This window comes from Chionomys nivalis, chromosome 10, assembly GCF_950005125.1.
Source record: "Chionomys nivalis chromosome 10, mChiNiv1.1, whole genome shotgun sequence".
In the NCBI taxonomy this organism is placed as follows: domain Eukaryota; kingdom Metazoa; phylum Chordata; class Mammalia; order Rodentia; family Cricetidae; genus Chionomys; species Chionomys nivalis.
In genome coordinates, this window is record NC_080095.1 from 50704702 (window position 1) to 50724623 (window position 19922).

A 19922-nucleotide genomic window follows, 5' to 3' on the forward strand; every position below is an offset into this window, starting at 1 on the left:
GTAATCTGGGCAATTTTTGTATGTCTGACGAGACCAGGTTTTCTGCTAAGTTTAGTGGCTCACAAAGGGCACCATTTAATGAGCTGAGTTGACAGAGTGCAAACCTTAACACTAAAACCATTTTTCCCTGTGAGGAAGAGATATTGGCTGAGAGGAAGGGAGAACACTGCTTCACAAAGTGACTGGATCCGATTTGCAAAACACCAAGCATGCAAACAACCTACATGTTGGAAAATCTCCATGGGACTTCAACAACGGAAGAAGATCTTGACACTGAATAATTACAATATCTGGACAATATTTTGAAAATATCTAGTTGAAAATAGAAGAACCAAAGAACAACCTAACCCGGGTGCAAACTAGAGCGAATCAGACACTGAGGGAAGAGAACCGCAGTGGGCAAGAGCCCTATCCGTAAGCGTTTCCCCTGATTATCCTCCCATGATACAAAGGAAACCACAGCTACATCAGCTTGAGGAACAGAATGGTAAAATTCAGGACCTCCAGATGGCCAGACATTGAGGAAATCATAGAAAGGAGCAGACCACAGACAGGACTTCAATCTGTCAACTCCTTCAATGCGCATATCTTCCTTAACTATATGTGAACAAAGGAGACTTGAACTGTCCTGAAACTGTGGGAGCTAAAACATTAAAAAGTTAAAAGGACATAAAATCATTGGTATTCCTAACAAATCACCAGACTGACTGAGCTTGGGGAATAAGCACTGTGCCCTAGGACTATAAAACTTGTCCTGGAGTAAGAAAAATGAAACAGTTCCATTCTTGAAAGATGCCATGCCTTTAAGAGGATCAGCCAATGATGTGACTACTTGCTAGAAAAAGAGAGAGGAGAAATACAAGAAGGCCTGTGGGACGCTCTCTGTGAGAAAAAGCACTTGCCAGAATTTAATAGGCACTCTTACTTAAAAAAAAAAAAAATTTAAGGAGCTAAAAGATAAACAAGAGCCAGAAAGAGTTTCATTTGATGAAGTCAGCCTGGGAAATATCTACAGCTAAAGAGCCTAGTGGTTAAAGATTTGCCGTCTTAAGGAAAGAGAAATATGATTATGATGGTGCATGCCTATAACTCCAGCTACTTGTCAGGCTGAGGCAGGAGAATGACAATTCTTCCTCTTTAGAAAGGGTAGGTATGAGACAAGCTTGCAGTGACCTGGGGATACAATGGGGCATTTAAAAGGGCATAAGCATATGAACTTATGTTTGTCCACAGACAACATGGTTACTACACACACACACACACACACACACACACACACACACACACAGCTAGTAAAAAGTGGTGTGAATTTAGTAGTAAGGCCATAGCTTGTAAAGCCAATATCCAAAAAAAAAAAACAAAAAAACAAAAAAAACAAACCAATTTCTATAAACTATTTTTAAAATGAAATCCTCAAAATTCCATTTCCAACATCACAAACCTAGAAATAGCTAGCAATAAAAATATATATTTTAAAGCTTGATCAAGCTCTATATCGAAAATTATATAATACGGATCGTTCTAATTGTATTGCTAAGCAGCATTCAAAGCCATTATGTGGAGAGATGTACCATGTTCATTGACTGGAAGACGCTGAGAATAAGTAAGCTGTTAGCGCTGCTTGAATTGATCTGGAGAATCAACCCAGTTTCATTCCAAAATTCAGAAGGCTCTGTGTGAAATGATAAGCTGGTGCTAAAACTGACATCAACACTCGAAATACCGAGAATAGCTAACATAACCTCACGTAAGACGAAACCAAGAGCAGAGCTGCGATACTCACGCTGCTTAAGCTTGAGTCTTACTACAAACGGACAGAGAGAACGGCAGTGTGGTATCAGCCAAAGATGGACAAACAGATCAACACAACAGACAGAGAACACAAAAACAGGCCCACCCAGGTGGTAATTTGATTTTCAACCTAAGTTCTGTGGTTGTTCAATGGGAATGGGGATCTTTTACCACAAGGGGTCCCATAATAACAAGATTAAAATCCGTGACTATACGCTGAATTCCTGTTATATCACGGAATATATCACATTAAGGTGACAGACACATTGGCCGCAAATGTAAAAGTGAAACTGTGGGTCCAGTGGTGGTGGCATATGCTTTTAATCCCAGCACTCAGGAGGCAGAGGCAGGCAGATCTCTGTGAGTTTGAGGCCAGCCTGGTCTATAAGAGCAAGTTCCAGAACAGGCTCCAAAGCTGCAAGAGAAACCCTGTCTCAAAGAAAGAAAGAAAAAGTGAAACTGTGACTACGTTTGTGAACCCCCAAGATAAACTTTATAAAGAAGACACAAAATGGACAAATTATGAAAGATGATGCTGACACATTGAGCCTGACTGTAACTAAAAACTCTCAAATTCTAAAACATGTGGAAACCTAAATTAAAAGCTTGTCAGACTGAGGCAGATGGGTGACATGTTTAAAGGCTTACCTAGGCAACATAGTAAGGTCCCGCCTCAAAAAGAGAAGGCGAAAGAGGGGTGAGCGTGAGTTGAGTGCGGGACGCTCACAGAACACCCACGAGACCCCCACGTCTATCCGCAGGAAGGAGACAAGGAGGGAAGCACAGGGACACGGGACAGACACTTGTCACGTGTCTTTTCACAAAGACCTCTTATTGAGATAGCGTAAGAACTCTTATAAATTGTAGTACAAAGGTATTTGGTGTTTTCATCTTAACTTGGGTCTGGGGATTGCCTCCATGGTGGGGTGCTCTAACTAGCAAGTATGTGTCCAGGGTTTTATCCCGAGCATAAAAGAAAAAGCATAAATAATTTGCAATGTTCAGAGGATAGGGTAAAAGACTTAAAGTAACACGTCTATTAAAGAAATAGAAATGGCCGATAAGCACATGAGAAAGTTCTCAACATCACCAGAATGCATATTACAGCCACAAAACATCATTTCTCATCCATCAGAGCAGGCAATGTTAAAAAGAATGATCACACCAAGTGTTGGTAAGAGCATGGAGGGCCCAGAACACCAGTAAATTGCTAGTGAGGGTATAATAAACAAGGACCACTTTAGAAAACCATCTAGGAGACTATAAAACTAAACACATACCACTCTAATGCCCAGCAAGTCCACTCTTACCAATTTCCCCGAAAGCAATGAAAAGTGCTCATTCACAAAACTCAAGTTCAAGGATGCTTACAGAAGCACTGTTCATAACAGATGCTGACAGGGTAAGTCCCAATGTCTAAACAAATGGGTGTGGATTCATGTAATGAAATATTATTAACAACAGAGACAAAAATACCGATGTGCACAATGGCATGAATGAATCCTTCAGAAATGATACTGAGCAAAAGAAACTAGATTCCCCCAAATAACACGCTATACAATTCCATTTGCATGAGCTTCTAGAATGGGTGAAAATACTCCACAAGAAGGAGTGAGAGTGTGAGCACGGAGTTCAAGACCATGAAGGGGTCATCTACTTGGACAGTTTGCTTGAGCTAATGGGAGCTCACCAACTCCAACTGCACTGGGAGTGAATGAGCATGGGAACAACCAAGCCCCCCTGAAGGGGGCTGACAGCTGGGGCAGACTGAGGGGCCACTGATAGTGATACTGGGATGTGTCTCTACTGCATATACCGGCTTCATGGGATCCTATTCCCTATGGATGTAAACCTTGCTCAACCTGGATGTAGTAGGGAGGGCCTTGGACTTTCCACAGGGTGGGGTGCATGGCACTCCCTTAGGGTTGGAGAGGTGGAGGGGAGGGTCTGTGAAGGGAGAGGAAGGGGACTGGAAAGAGAGGAGGGAGCAGGAATTTGGGTTGGTATTTTTTTAATTTAAGTAATAATAAAAAAAGAAAGAAAGAAAGAAAGAAAGAAAGAAAGAAAGAAAGAAAGAAAGAAAGAAAGAAAGGAAGAAAGAAGATTGGCCACCATGGGTCCATACATTTGAATGAATGGTCACCAGGGAGTGGGACCATTTGAGAGGATTAGAAGGACAAGGAGGTGTGGCCTTGTTGGAGGCAGTGCATCACCGAGAATGGGCTTGGAGGTTTTAAAAGCCCATTCCAGGCCCCCAGTTTGTCTGCCTGCCCCCTCCCTCTGCCTGTAGACCAGGAAGCAGCTCTCAGCTACTGCTCCAGCACCCTGGGGGCAGTCATCCTCCTCCCATGATTATGATAATTGACTATGATATGATAATTACCCTAAAACTGTAAGCAAGTCCACAATTAAAGATTTTTCTCTTATAAGAAAAAAGAAAAGAAAAAGAAAATACTTCACAGGAGTGAGAAAGCCTTGTAGTTATTGCCCTGAGCAGCAGGAATGATCAGTAGAAAGTACAAGGGAACCTTCAGAAAGGTAGGGGGTTCTGCATCTTGGACCGCAGAGCTGATTTACTGGGTCATTCACTGAATTACTTGAAAGATCGAATTACTCACATCAGATCTTTCATTTCATATACATGTCTTTTGCCTCGATTTTCAAAACTGGTTTCTGGTTGTGGGAGACAGTTTGGAAGCATCAACTAAAGCACAGAAACTCTTAAGGGATAACAATGAAGTGAAGATTATGAAAAAGAGAGCATGGTCCTCAAATTTCTTTTACAGGCAAGCTAAGACCTGGCACAAAAACAGAATCTGAAGTAGAATTTAATAGGCCTGACTCAAAAGAAGCAAAACCATCCCGCAGTTCAGCTGGGAGACAATGGATAAGAGCAAAAAGTCGGTGAGTGTGACAGCAAAACCCAAGGCTGGCAGATCGACAAAAGGCATTTAACTCGGCAGTCTGAACTGGCAGACTCTGGGCAACGGAGTTCAGTCAGCCCAAGTTACACGGGTGGGTTTAAATCATCTTTCGAGAAATGCCCCTGTTATGATTTCCATCAACACACATTCCTCTTAATTATGGACTAAACTACACACGCCAGAAACCACTCAAAACTCTCTCTTACCTTCAGTGAAACTCCCTGTGAGGGTTATTACCACAAACACTTTCCCCTCAGGCTCCAGGTCCACCTAGAAAGAGAAAAAACAGCACGTTACATTTTAATAATGAATTGCTTTCGTGGGTCTTAAATAATTCCTTACAGAAAGGCCTAAATGCATAAATCACAGGCACAAACTGGATCCGAATCTTCTGTTGCGCAGTAGAGAGACGAAGAAATAAGTGAAATCTTGAACAAGGGTGACGCTTGGAAATGGTCTTCCTCTTGAGTTGCCTTCTCTCCCTCGTTTGCATGGCTTGATGCACAGGAGCAAGCATGCAATTGCTGCTTGCTTCGGAGCCACCCCGTCTTATGTGCATCTCTAGTAGGAGCAATTAAACCCCATGGCAAGCTAGTGGGTTGGAGGGACAATGGCAATGCACAGGGTGATGAGTCAACTCCAAAGGTCTAGTTTTGTGGAGTAAAACACATGAAAAGTCTCCATCTGTTTCGACCAGCATTGTCCATGACCAGGATTAGCTCACTTTGACTGCTCAACAGCCCTTGAGGGTATCCGTCTGCTGAGACATAAGGACTGTATTCTAAAGACCCTCACACAGCCAAACACCCAGGGTGGAACCGTGCCCTGCAGGTCTATTGCATCTCCAGATACCTGAGCCGGCAGGCTCTGGCCTCTTCCTACAGGATGCCAAACTCCCTGTCCATTCATATTTCAAAACCCTGTAGCACGAGATGCCTGTAGATTAAAATATGTGCATTTACATGTGTCCTCGAATAAATCCTTCCGATTCCGCTCATGGTTCCACTTCTGCCTTTGACCTTTCACCTACGAGAAGAAAGTCCAGCTAAGTATAGACCGGTGACCTCTGGGGGCAGAACAGCACTTTAAATAAGCTGCAAACCGCATGCTACAGCAGAGGACCTTTGCACTGGAGGACCTGTGTGATTCTACTGCAGTTGGCACTGGAGTGGCTCGGTCCTCCACCATGGAGCTTCCTATTCTCTAAGAGTTCAGAGAACAGCTTGAGGTTATTTCTGACTTGCCCAACTTCCATTACAGAACTTAACAGTGCTACTTATTGCTCTTATTGTATCCACAGGTAAACAAAGACCCCCTCAGAGTGGACTGGTCTTTGCCAAGTCACTATGGCATATTTTATTCTTACATCACACTCCAATTAGATACTTCTCACAACACAGTGTGACCGCTCGTTACTCTTCAAAGGCTTTTCCTCTGTACTGTGGCAGCCGGTTCTTAAACTCTGCCTTTCTCTGCACGGAATCTGCGCTCAGTGAGATTACCATACTGTAAATCAATCCCTTCCGTGCTCAGCTCAACCTGCTTGTAACGTGACGAACACTAACTTACAATGTCATACGAACTACCTTGACACCCCCTGTGAACCTCCACTGAGTGGTTCTGAAAATAACCGTCTCTGGAGAGATGACTAAACAGGATGTCAGCGTTTAATTGTCTCCACTCTCCGCCTTGACTTGTTTCAAGTCAAAAAGATATTTTTAAAAGCCACTCCCTCACCTTCAGCAAAAGAGGCCTGACAAGGAGTGCAGACACTCACTCAACCCCACAGCACAAACTGCCGTGAGTGCTGGCGCAGCCACTGATAGCCTGCGGACAGACAGACTGCCAGGCCACCTCTGCCACCCTGCACCCACAACCAGCATGTGAACCTTTGCCAAAAATGCCCAGAGGGTCCACAAAGATGACCACTTCGCCCCAAGGGGCTGGGAGCTCTCTGACAGATGTCAGGAGACCACACCACCTAGAATTGGGTGCTCGCACACATACAACAGGTTTGTCTCCTCACTTTCCACCTGCTTTACCGTCCTCATGAGAAGTCAGACTCAAGCCCCATCTTCAAGCCTTGTCCATCTGAAACAGACGTGCTTGGACAGGGGACCTAAGCACAGGGTTTCAAACTGTAGGTCAAGGCTTAATCATAGGGACGGGAAAACACGTTAGTAGACTGTATATCGCAGGGACTTTTAAATAGAATCCAACAGAACAGAAAATGTAAACACAGCAAGCTTTAAGGAAAAGCATTGCTTTGTAAAAATTTGTATATCCTCGTTCCTCTGTGTGTTCTCATGTGCATATGGGCACACATATATACATGTATGTATGGAAGTCAGCAACCAACATGGGGAGTTTTTCTACTCTCTACCTTATTTTTTGAGTCACGTTGCACACTGAGCATGGAGCTCATACCTGGCCAAGGAGCTCCAAGAATCCACCTGTCTCTGCCCTCTACAGGTACACAGCACCTTTTCTGTGGTATTGAGAGTTTAAGCTCAGGCCCTCGTATTTGTGAACCAGATTCTTGGTGCATTGAGCTATCTCCCCAAACCCCAATTTCATGACATTTTGTTTGCATTTTAATATGCATGGAAGTGCACCCTGAATTTTAATGTAAAGATGCATTCTTTACTGTGTTATAAAGAAACGAGGTCTTAGAGCTGGTAAGATAGATTAGCTATTGTCACTTATTCCTGGTGTTTGCTTGACGACACCACTGAAAGCTGACTGCCTACATCAACAACAGGCCTGTTGTATCCTGGTGCTTCACGGGAAACTCTTTCCCTATGAGCAGAATGCAATGAGAGCGATAATTTCCACTCACTGACTCCAGTCCTGTCCTCCACAGTTTTAGTGAAAACTGTTTCTCTAGATCATGAAACATACTGCAACACCTAGAGCAGCTCCTGATCTTTGGTTCAGCTAGGACCCTACCCCAACTACAGGATGCACTTGTGACCTAGGATTAGTTAATCAGGGCACAAGGTCCTATATTCACAGTGACAGATTGTGACAGTTAGCAATGTCAAATTGACATGATTGAGAATCACTGAGGAGAAGAAGCCTATGGGCATATCTGTGAGGAACTATCTAGACTAGGTTCACTGAGGTGGGAAGGCCCACCATCAATGTGGGTGGTACCATCATTCCCTTGGCTGGTGTCCTGGACCAAAGAAAGCGGAAAAGGTAAGTTGAGTACAGACGCTCATCACTTTGTGCCCCGTGGCTGCAGCTGTAATGGAACGTGCTACCTCAAGTTCCCACGGCCATGAATGTTCCCACGATGGACTGTGAACCAAAGTAACCCCTCCCGTCTTTAAGTTGCTTCGATCAAGTATTCTACCACAGCGATAAGTAACTAGCACTCCAGCCTAGAACTGACACCGTTCCTTTACCTGGCTATCAACACAATGTCACGTTCTCCTCTTGGTCATTGCTAGTTCAAGTTTGGGCATGAAATTTAAGTAGATCTCACTAGGAGTTCTAGATATGCAAGAGACGTCTCACTTCCTGCTTAACTTCACTCTAGGACATCAACTTCAAAGAATCTGGCATCCTTGATATCACAGAAAACTAGAGGATGAGGTAAAGAAACAGGAGGAGACCTCAAACTTTGATAATATTTCAACCTGTGGCTCCTGTTATATGGTTTAGTCTTCTTGAGTTTTCAATTACTTGAGCTCATAAACCCCTCCTTTATGATCCAACCACTTTAAATATCATTCACACCCAAAAGTCTTACTCACATCATAAGAAAAAGAGAATAAACCAAAAATTTAACCAATACATTCCTTGTGCATGCTCTCCTTTATAATCTGATGCTCTGCCTCCCTCATCATCTAACTAGCTCTTATAGCCTCAGCTCATCCTCCTGCCACATCCAATGACTGCTCAGTCTTCACCATCCAAACACAAGAGTGTTCATCACCGTTGATTTCTCTATAGCATTTGATGTTGTTGGTAGTTCCCTTCCAGACTCTCTCAGGACCAAGGCTTCTGAACATCACTCTTTCATGGCCCTCCTCGCTCTTCTTCAGCTGTCTCAAGCTCCTGTAATGTACTCACTCATGCTCTCTGTCTCTCTCTCTTCTCCACAATCTCACTAGAATTTTTTGTAATAACCATTCTGACTGGAGTGAGATGATATTTCACTGTGGCTTTGATTTGTATGTCCTCAGTGGCACTGTGCAATTTGGCCATTTGTATATCTTCCTTTGAAAAGACATATGTAGGTTGTGTCCACAGGAATCTCTGCTCTGAAACTTCGCCTCCTTATCTTAACATATCCACTGCATCTGTCTGGTAGCAATGCCAGAAGAGGATTAGACTAAAGAGTTAAATATGCCCTCTCTTGTCTGTGACCCTGGATAAGCCACTCAACATCTCTTAGAGACAAAAGCAGAAGACACAGACACCAGGACCCTACCAACAATCTGCAGACTGAATTAACTGGGGAAATGGGTGTAGGGTGGCATCTGGTGCTTTTCAAAGTTCTGGAAAACTCTACCACAGTCAGACCTTGAACCATCACCTCAGAATCCTGAGTTAAAGTGATCTCTGAGAACTCTAATGGCTCTGATTCCAAACTCACCTAATTTTCCAGTTACTGCAGAATCACTAAACCTGCCATTCTTGTAACCTCGAAAACTAAACATCTTGGCGCCACTCTAGTTCTGCAAACCCTGCAAATCTGTCTTTTCAACCTCCTGCAGCACTGGGGCATCCCATTCGCACAGGACTCTTTGTCTTCCAGATGTAGCACCCTCCCCAAAACACACACAAAGCAGGCAAGGAATGTCTACACCTGGCTAACCAAGGACTCCTTCCAAAGTGCCACTCCCATCATTCCCCACCTCTCTGGGGCCTTCAGAATAAAGCACCATACTCTATGGGCTTTCTAGAACACATGGGCCCTCTCATAAACCTTCCCAAACCCCTCTTCGCAAATTCCTTCCCTTGAACCTGCTCTCCAAGTCTTGCCTGTCCCCTCCAACCACTACATAGCCACACCTTCTCTCCTGCTACTTGAGACTTGCAAAACCTCTGTTTCTGCCAATCAACTAATCATCCATCCATTCACACCTTCGCAGGATGCCTCCCAGCATAGGGCCATTGCCAGCCAAGCAGGACTTCCCAGAGTAAGGTAGGAAGTGGAATTCCCACCAGGCACACCTGTGAGGAGGAAACCACCTAGGAACAGGGGAAAGGCATAGCTGTCAGGTTCCCAGAGAGACCCCAACATCCACAGAGATACTACTAATCTTAAATTCTGATCTCAACTGCTATCTTTACAGCCATTCATACTCTTGAATAATGTTTATTGTAGGATAAAATACAAAGCTTTGTTTTAAAGAAAACAAAACAAACAAACAAAACAAAACAAAAAAAAAAAGAACAGGGCCAGCCAAACGACTCAGAGGGCACAGGCACTTGACCAAGCCTAACAATATGAATTTGATCCCCAGAATTCACATAGTGGAAGGAGAGCACCAACTCCAGCAAGTTGACTTCTTTCCACTCTATATGTACCATCACACATACACACACACACACATGCACACATGTTTGTTCCACTCCTAAACAAATGGAATAAATATAAAAAACAATAACAAAAACGGTCCTTCAGACATAGTGGGAGCCTATGGCCCAGCACTTTGTTAATGACATTCCATCGGCATCCCACCCCTGCACTCCCGCCAATGTCTGTCACAAGGGCACCACTTTGCAGAACTCATACGAGTCACCCTCACCACTGGCTCAGCCTCCATGATGTGGTTCTCTCAGAACCCTCTAGCCCTAATGTTCCATGATTCTAAACAGGCCTGGGCACACGACTCAAGGGAAACACTCATTTAATTAACTGATAATAACTTACAACCATTTCCTTTCACAAAAGCCATTAGAATTGATCACAGGCAGGAAACTGCCATCTCCTCAATATTCATCTCAGCCTGGATTAAGCAGAGGAATCTGGCATGTTAAAATGGGAAAGGCTTTGATTTGAGCAAAAGGTGTAGGGTGTGCAGGCAGCATAAGAGACATCTACGAGAAGAAGGTTCCTATGCCTGAAATTATGGGCTAGGTAGCCCTTTCCTTATTGCTTTTTAAATTGTTGCATTAATGACAAAGGAACCTGAGACTGTAGGGAAGCATCTCATCATTCCCCTAGGACTAAACCATCAAGCTTATGATTAGAGTACCAATTCTTACATGACAGCATCAGCGATCCATAAGGAGATGGGCTCCTGAGTTCTCTAATAAAATGGGACAGCTTCCTCTTGAACTCATCAGTGTCCCTAGTCCTTACTAAATTCCTGACCATCCTTATCTCTCACCTTAACTATCTGCAGGCTAAGTGCCACCATGCCCATTAAACGGATGAAAAGATGGAGTCACAATAGACTTTTAGAACTAGCCAAGGTCACACAAGCATGGAAGACCAAGAGTCACGATTTAAATCCTTGAAAGATCCCCCGCTGTTGCCTCACCAGCCTTCCTCCATGCTACTACAGCACAGGGCCCACGGGTCTATGTGCCTGTGTTCAACCCCATGCCAGCCTGTACACGAGGTCACCGCATTATGGGCTCCCTGAAACCCAGCAAGATTTGTGTCATCATCACCTGAGGGTGCTTATCACCCTCTTCCCATCCCAGTTTTCTAGCCTTGCCTCCCTACTGCCAAGACCAGTGGGGGTGGAGTCAACTTGATGGCCTTGCCCCCAGCTCCTGGTGAGAGCAGGAGCTCCTAAGGAGGAAGGCACACCCATGCTGGGACTCCTAAGAAGTGATGGGCAGTTCCGGTCCCATTAGTTAGTGGCTGGGGAGCCTAAGTCAGTTGCACATGCCCTCCAGGAGAGTTTCAGAGGGAAAGGGGGCAGCTGAGGCAAACACTGTGAGCCTGCTCATTTTCTGTTGTCTTCACAGTGCTCCGACTCAGTTTTACATACTTTCAGCATACGAATGGACCACTGATGAAAAACTACTCAAAACAATGACTGCAAAAAATCTGACCGATTTAAAATGAAAGAAAACACCACCACCATTGTTTTAGTGGTGAGACCATCGGTCATTTCTATCCTGCTAAAACTGGACTCTGCTCTGTCTAGGACTTGCAAAGACATCAGAAGACTAGTAACATTTCTGTTGCTAAAATACAAATGTTTTGAAGGCTCAAAACAAGCCTTACACACCTGCTCCCAGCAGCTAAACACACAAGTCAGTAGAAATTTAAATATGGGGTTCCACACAGCTCAGGCTCGTTTTCACATAGACACACACATCAGTTTTTCTACGTTTCTTTCCACAATAGAAGGTCAGGAATTGCCAGGCAGTGGTGGCGCGCGCCTTTAATCCCCGCGCTTGGGAGGCAGAGGTAGGCGGATCTCTGAGTTTGAGGCCAGCCTGGTCTACAAGAGTGAGTTCCAGAACAGGCACCAAAGCTACACAGAGAAATTCTGTCTTGAAAAACAGCAAAACTAAACAAAACAAAACAAAAATAAAAACAGAAAGTCAGGAATCAATAAGCAATTCTGGATGATCATTCTGAAGACTAAAATTTTTTTTCTCTTCCAAACAGAGGACAAAAGGCATAAATGACCCACTCGTGTCATGGTGGTGGTGTGTGTGTGTCCTGTGAGGGGGTATGTGTGTGTGTGTGCTTAAGTGTGCACATGTGTACACACATTTCAATTCCGACTCTACAATTGGAGGGGTTGAAAATGTAAACTGAACAGACACATTGCAGTTCTCAAAAACTTCCTTCCACAGTTCTTCCCCCACATTCCAGGGGTATTTAATCCTGCAGTCCTTTGCAAATGAGGATGGAGGTTCTGAGAGGATATACCTGGTTCACCAGGACAGCCAGGGCTTATGGTGCCCCTGAGGGACCAAAAAGAGTGGGCCAAGCTCTAAAAACGGCAAATGCTCTCTCCACTCTTGAAACCAGAAATAGTGTCAGGCTTCTGTCCTGCTCCCGTTAGTCACCCCAAGAGCTCCCACCAGAGCAGAGACTGGGGTGGAAGAGGGGAACCCCATAGTTTTATATACTCTCCATACTGCAGATTTCCTATAAAGAACACTTCCGCATGAGTCCACCACATCTTTTTCTTGGTATTCCAGCAGGGCATTTGTTTATGCTGGGTAGAGTTTTCCTAATGGGATGAAAGGGGTGGGTATCTCTGTGACCTTGATGGAAGGAGGTGTGTTCCCATGCTTGCTCCTCCCAGTCCATGGACTCACAGTCGGCCCCTCTTTTATTAACCTTCATTATAGGTTCAGGACTGGACCTCTTTTTTCCTTTTAAGGGACTTGCCACAGGAAAGATGAAATATTAGATTAGGATACCTCGGTCAAAATGAAATAACTATTCCTTTGTGCCCCACTCCTAGTCTGACAGTTTAATCTAAAGATGTTGGATATTTTTTAATGATATAAATAATCCCAGAATTATTCTATACAGTTAATTCTTATTACCCATTTGTAATGAAGGAAGAAGGTGAAGGCCCCAGCAAAATTAAGCATGTAATAAGAGAAAAATCTAATCATTTCAAGGTGTTGTACATGCCGTCTACTTAATGGCTCACTCGCTGGGTTATCTTGAGAAGACTCAATCTAGGAGCACATTAGAAAGTATATCAAGCCCAAATATCTATGTCAACAGCTATTTTATGACACCTTTGCTCCCTCTGATCTTCTAGAGGAAGAGAGATGAAAACCCAAGAGATGGGACCATGTCTAGGAATTCTGCTAGCTGTTTCCAATGTAGCAGGGGACAGGCATCCAGATTCAGTCACAGAGGACTGATCAGGGGTTACTCGTGCTTATCCACTGTTCAAGTGAGATGAGGAACAGAGCTGAGATCCAGTATGGACCCAATATGACATGCTCGAGGCTGGCCCTGACCCTGAGGTAACAAGGAAGTGCTGAGAAGCTTCAATTAACAATGACACAGCATCGTTCTTACATGTTAGACCCCTACATGCAGGATGTGGGTGTTGAAAGCGGAGAGAAGATGGTGGTGGGTGCACATTAAAAAGCTTTTCCAGTGTCATAGTGAAGGATGCTATTGACCTGATCTGCATCAGAATGGGGGCTGGAGAAAAGAGAATACCCAGGAGAGAACAGCATCCAGACATGCTATGAGAGGGGATGGCTTGCTCGGGACCAGGGACCATTCATAGTACCATGGACTGAGCCAGCTCCATGGGAGTGAAAAGAGTTAGAAGAAAGAATTTATTGCCTCTGTTGACTGAGCATCTGCTGTGCTGTCCTTAACCACTCTGGAAGCTCGGGTGAGGTGGGAGGGGATGATATGACATCCTGACATCCTAGTACAGTCCCAACTGAACAAGGTACAGATACATGACCATTACTACTCAGACCAAGAGAAGCAAGAACACTGAACCACCAGAATGTTCTTACTGGGAAGTAGCACCTACACTGAGCCCCAAAGGCAAGTTATGAGTGGAGGGTGAAATCACTCTGAATCAGGAGCCTGACATGAGAAGGCAGAGCCGGCATGAGGGCACACACTAGAGTGGGCTTGGAGGAGTGCTCAAGAGGAGGAAAGAAAAGGTAGGAATACCTGCACCCTGGTGACTTCAATCCCATGATGAAGACCAAAGGAGAACCAGGAGGTTCAGCACCAGGTAAAATGATGGAGAATGTCAGGCAGAGAGGTGGGGCTATCTACTCAACTAGTGACCGTAGTTATGGTCCAGAAATATGGGTGGTTCCAGAATAGTGCAATGAATGAAAACTCTGCAAAGAGAACAAAGAAAAAGGCCAAAGGGATGTCATCTTAGGTTGAATGACCCAGAAGAAAACTCAGTAAACGGTGCCCTGGGGCCAGTTTCAACATGCTGCCAATTTTTGTAAGTTGTATTGAAACACGGTCACACCTTTCTTAGTCTCAGATTATCTATGACTGCCTTCGCTCTAAAAGCAACCATGATTATAGCCATGACCCATATGACAACAATTCTCCAATGACAGACTGCTGATATGACAGTGGTCCTGTCAGCCAAGAAGGAGGCTCAAGAGCTCCTATCACTCAGTGATACCTTAAGGATGGGGATGTCTCAGCACACGGCATTATGGGTCTGTGGTGATGCTGGGGTAAACAAACCCACTTTACTGCCAGTGATATATGAGTACATCCTGTGCAATTATGTCCTACACGTAACACTTGACAACAGACAACTAGGCTATTGGATTGCGCATCTCTACAGCATGCTTGTCATTATTTGGAAATACACTCCTACTTACCAAAAACAGCCTCACCATAAAATAGCATGCCATGTTGCAGAAGCTTGCACCTTCTGTCTGTTTCTCTGGTTTCCTGATAGCATCAGGAATAAACCTCACCACCCAGGTTTGTGTAACTCCCTTTTATGACATTCTATGACAAAAATACATAACAAAATATTTCTCGGGATGTGTCCTATCATTAGGCAGTGCATGACTGTAGTTATGACAAAGATTTTATTGCCCACAAAGCCCAAAATATTTACCATCTGCTTTGTACACACACGTGTGCGCACACACACACTCATATTCACACACACAAAAACCAACTTGCCAAACTCTGTTTCCATTAATCACCCAGGGAACTCTGGGGAAAGAGCATGTTTCAGAAGGAAGGAAATGAGTTTAAGTTTGGACACAAAGGTCCTGAAATAGAAACAACTGGTAAGACGTTAGAAATAAAGGCAAAATGTGGTGTGAAGATAAGCTGTGGTGATTATTTGGGGCTCTTTCTCAAAAGGGAATCACTAACATCCATAAAACCCTTCAGGAGGGGTGACAGGCAAGGGGCAAACAAATCCACAGAGAAGGGAGAAAAGAGAACCAGAGGAGATGCCACTCCGAGGGGTGGGACCTCGGGAAAGTTCAGTAAAGGAAGCCGCCAAATGCCACTGAGAAGAGTGAAGATGGCTTTAAAGGGACAACTAGACATGGGACAGAGGAAAGGTGGACTCTATTCTTAACACCTACCTCATCTCCGCAGGCCTGGGGGAGAGGTTCCTTCATGCAGCAAGGAATATTAAACCCTGTGCAGCTTAACAGTGTCAGTAAATACCAGGTTAAGAGTTGAAAAGTTCAGCACTTGGGAGGCAGAGGCAGGCAGATCTCTGTGAGTTTGAGGCCAGCCTGGTCTACAAGAGCTAGTTCCAGAACAGGTTTCAAAGCTACAGAGAAACCCTGTCTCAAAAAACCAAAAAAGAAAAAAAAAAAAAGACTTGAAAAGAATTTCAAAATATTAGACTAGCGACAACCTAAGCGACAGTCTGGAGGACAAGCCTGGGGCCAGACTCAACTGAGAGACCAGAGGGCTGAGAGGAAAACCAGGAGGACCTGATGGCAAAGGGTTGGGGAGAATGGAAAGGGCTCCCGTATCTGAAAGACTGTAAGGTTTATCCTGGAAGCTTCTAGAAGGGCAGCTAGTTTGGAATGACTCTGGTTTTCAAACGTACTGATTGTATAGGGCAATCATTATACAGAAATGCGTGGCAAAGAGAGAAATGAGACTTGAAACTTAAAACTAAGCCAGGCAGAAGGGAGAGAGTTGTAAGAGCCACCCATAGAAAGACAGCTGAGCTGCAGAACATTTGACTCCAAGGACAGATTAACAGTTTAAAGAACAGTGACTGAAACCACAATCAAGCTGAGGGAATGGGAGAGAGCAGGCCCCGTGAGTGAGAAAGAACGGTGTCCAAAAAGGTTCTGTGTCTCCCGTGAGTCCCCAAGATGCTTCACGTGGATGACTGTAAGGGGGAGCAAAAATACATCAATGTAAAGCATCTGATGACCTATTTGATCTCCAGCATCTACGTAAGGAGCCAGAGAAATCTTGGGGAACAAACTCCAGCAACAACTCTCGCAGTGATGAGGCACAGGTCACTAAGAAAGCTTCCTGGGTCAACACTAGCAAAGTGTAAAGCTGAATGTCGATACTGATTCGAATAACTGAATAAGAGCTTGGGAGAGGGCTCACTGGCCAAAGCGCTCGCCTTACAAGCATGAGGATTAGAGCTCAGCACCCCCGGCACCCACAAAAATGACAGGTGGACATGAAGCATATCTGTAATCCCAGCATTCAAGAGCCAGAGACGGGATTCCCTGGAACAAGCTAGCTAGGGAGACTACCTGAATTGGTGAGCCCTGGATTTAATTGAGAGATCTGCCTCAATATACAAGGTGGAGTGTGATGGAGAAAGACATGTTACACCAATTTCCGGCCTCCACGTGCATGTGTATACATATGCACACATATACTTGCACTCACACATGGAGATATATATATATATATATATATATATATATATATATATATATATATGTTGAATGAATAAATGAGGAAAAGAGATTAGAATTCTAAGTAACTTATTTATAAACATATTATCCTGCCAAGGAAATGAAGCATAATTTCCACAGCTTGAGTGGGCTGAGCATAGTGACTTCCTTTCAAGGACTACAACATAGATGGGGGGGGGTGGAGATAATCATAGGAAATGCCCAAGAAGCACCAATGCAGCCCGGAGAGCAAGGCGCACATCAGTGGCGACAGGCGGGTGAATGCATGTATGTACATTCTCTCTATATGCATGCATGTATGTGCAGGGCAGTCCACTAGAACACTGTGATGTCAACAGATCTGTCACTCAGGCCCTGTTGTCTTCCTTCCCAAGCCCTAGAAACAACAAAAGAAACAACAGACAAACCAAATAAAGACACTGTACAAAATGCCTGGTTAGTATTTCATAATCTGGAAAGCACACCAAAGCCGAGGAAAGTCTGAGAAACTATAAAATCCTCGGGGGATTCTGACACAGAAAGGGGTCATTAAAGTAAAATGTAAGGAAAGCAGAGAAACTATGGGATTTAATTAGTGCAAGAACCATTATTGGTTCATAAACTGTGAAACGCACCACAGGAAGACACTAGTCATAGAGAAAACTGAGCGTATGGAAATCTGGGTCATCTTCCCAACTGTTCTGTAACTCCAAATCTATTCTAAAATGTACATTCAGCTAAGAAATATGACTTTTAACTAAAAACTGCCCCCATGGAATTCTAAGCCCAAGTAAAGCTCAGAGAAAATTAACTCTCAATTATCAATTACTACAGACCTCCAACCTGATTCCATCACCAGATGGATGAAAAGAAAGCTGGAGGCAGCAATGCAAAAGAAAACCGGACCTTTCCAGCTGCGCATGTCACATCGCCATGTCAGGTGTTCCTTGCCCAGCTCCCCACAGCTGGCCAGGCGTCAGTGTCCCAGGCTAAGCAAAGGCCACACAACGTGCTGGTTACTTCACACTCCTGGGAAGGGAGGGCCCAGGGGAGGAGCACCCAACACATTTTCCAAAATAACTTCTTTCTCAGAATTGTTCTCAGACAAGTACCCTCCCTAAGCTGAAAGCAGAAGAAAGAGCAAAAAACACAGAGGAGGAAGGGAAGAAATGAACTGGGGTGGGGTTGGGTGGGGTCAGGGACAGAGAGGATCAGAAGCGCAGCTACGAACTGCCAATGAGTATGTAACATCGTGAGTAACATTTTGCGGCTAAGGCTGAGTAACAGGGATGACACCATGCACATTACACTGTCTGATTTCTGCAAAGGTGGTGGAAAAAATCTGAACAAGAATGCAGTAGCCCAAAATGATAATGGTGGGAGTTTCCTGCACAGCCCCAGCCTTTATCCTTTATCCCTTTATCCATTTAGGGAGTGAGGACTCCCAAAACTTCCTACCCAGCTCCCCTGGACCAGAATCGCCTGATGGACAAATTAAGGATGTTGACCCCACACCAGGCTTTATAAACCAGTGTCCCAGTTAACAAATTCTTTGGGTGATTCCCATCCCTACCAAAGTTTGGCAACCACTGCGGATGGTTTGCTCTTTCGCTGTTACCGCCCCGCCTTTGCCATCGACAGTCAAAGATGGTGTCTGGTGTCCTTTTGCATATTTGGGCTGTCAGTTTAGGAAAACATGCAGGTCAAATATCTCTGAGCAGAAACGCTGGGGATCAAAGGAACTTGAAATGCAAGCAGTTTTTCAGCTGCTGGAATATTTGCATCTACTTAATGAGAAGTCTTGAGACTGGTACCCAAGTCTAAATATAAACTTCATTCATGTTCCAGACATACCTTGAAACATATAGCCTGGAGATGGTTTTGTGCGAAACTTTGAGCACACCTGTATTTCAACCACAACTACAACCCATTGCATCAAGTCAGGTGGAGAATTCTCAACTTGTGGAATCATGTTAGCATTCAAACCACTTCAAATTTTAGAGACTTTACCATATATGTGTGTGTGCATATATATGTTTACCACATATATTTATATATTTACCATATATGCGTGTATGTATGTATACATATATATTGCATTACTAAGAAATATGAATTTTTCTGCACGTAGATCAGATGATCTTTGTGATTTTTTTAAAAGGAAGTTCTATGTCCTTAAGAGTGTTACCTCTCCTGTCCAGTTTTTTCTTTTCCATTCTTCTGCTAATTACTTGACAATAATAATCCAACACTTCTGAGGAGACTGCTGCCCATAGTTAATGCATTAAACAGTCTAAAAACATTGAGGAGCTTAGTGTTAATGTAAAAGCCAAATGCCCTGGAAAATAATGCTGGCTGAAATAATATTTATTATTATATACTGTAGTCTACAAAACAAACAACATACGGGAGTATATGTAATAAAATTACAATAAACTTGTGAAAATCGAAACAAGGAAATGAAACAGGAGAGCCAATGGAAACATAAACAGTGTAAGCTTACAGTTGAGCCGCAGATGTGATTTCTGAATTCTAAAACAAAGGGAACCATAAGTCAGCAACATAATTCATGTTAATCATGCTGATGTTACACTAATTTCTCAGGAGCAATATTCCCAAGGTGGTCCTAAGTTAGTGGTTCTGGAAGCGGGATTTCAAGACCAACAGGATGGGCACCCCCTGACAGTCTGCTACAAATGCACAGACTCAGAGCTCAGGGTGAGACCCAGCCATCTGTGTAACAAACCCTGCAAGTGATTGTCTTGCCAGCTGCACACGGAGGACCCCTGCCTTGCTTTATCTTCACACAGCGGAGGTTGCTTACACACCTGTTCAGAAACATCCCAACACCCCGCCCCAGGGGTTTTTCCCACGGCAGCTCCTAGTCCATGCTTCAGA

The 19922-nt window shown here is 44.0% G+C and overlaps 1 protein-coding gene across 1 annotated transcript in view; it reads right to left on the reverse strand.

Annotated features, from left to right (window-relative positions):
- The window catches only part of Prkch (protein kinase C eta), a 195742-nt gene that overhangs the window by 129935 nt on the left and 45885 nt on the right, over positions 1-19922 (reverse strand). Inside the window, exon 2 of the mRNA XM_057783063.1 lies at positions 4922-4985. Coding sequence (XP_057639046.1) covers positions 4922-4985 — 64 coding nt within the window. The remainder of the gene's footprint in view (positions 1-4921; positions 4986-19922) is intronic.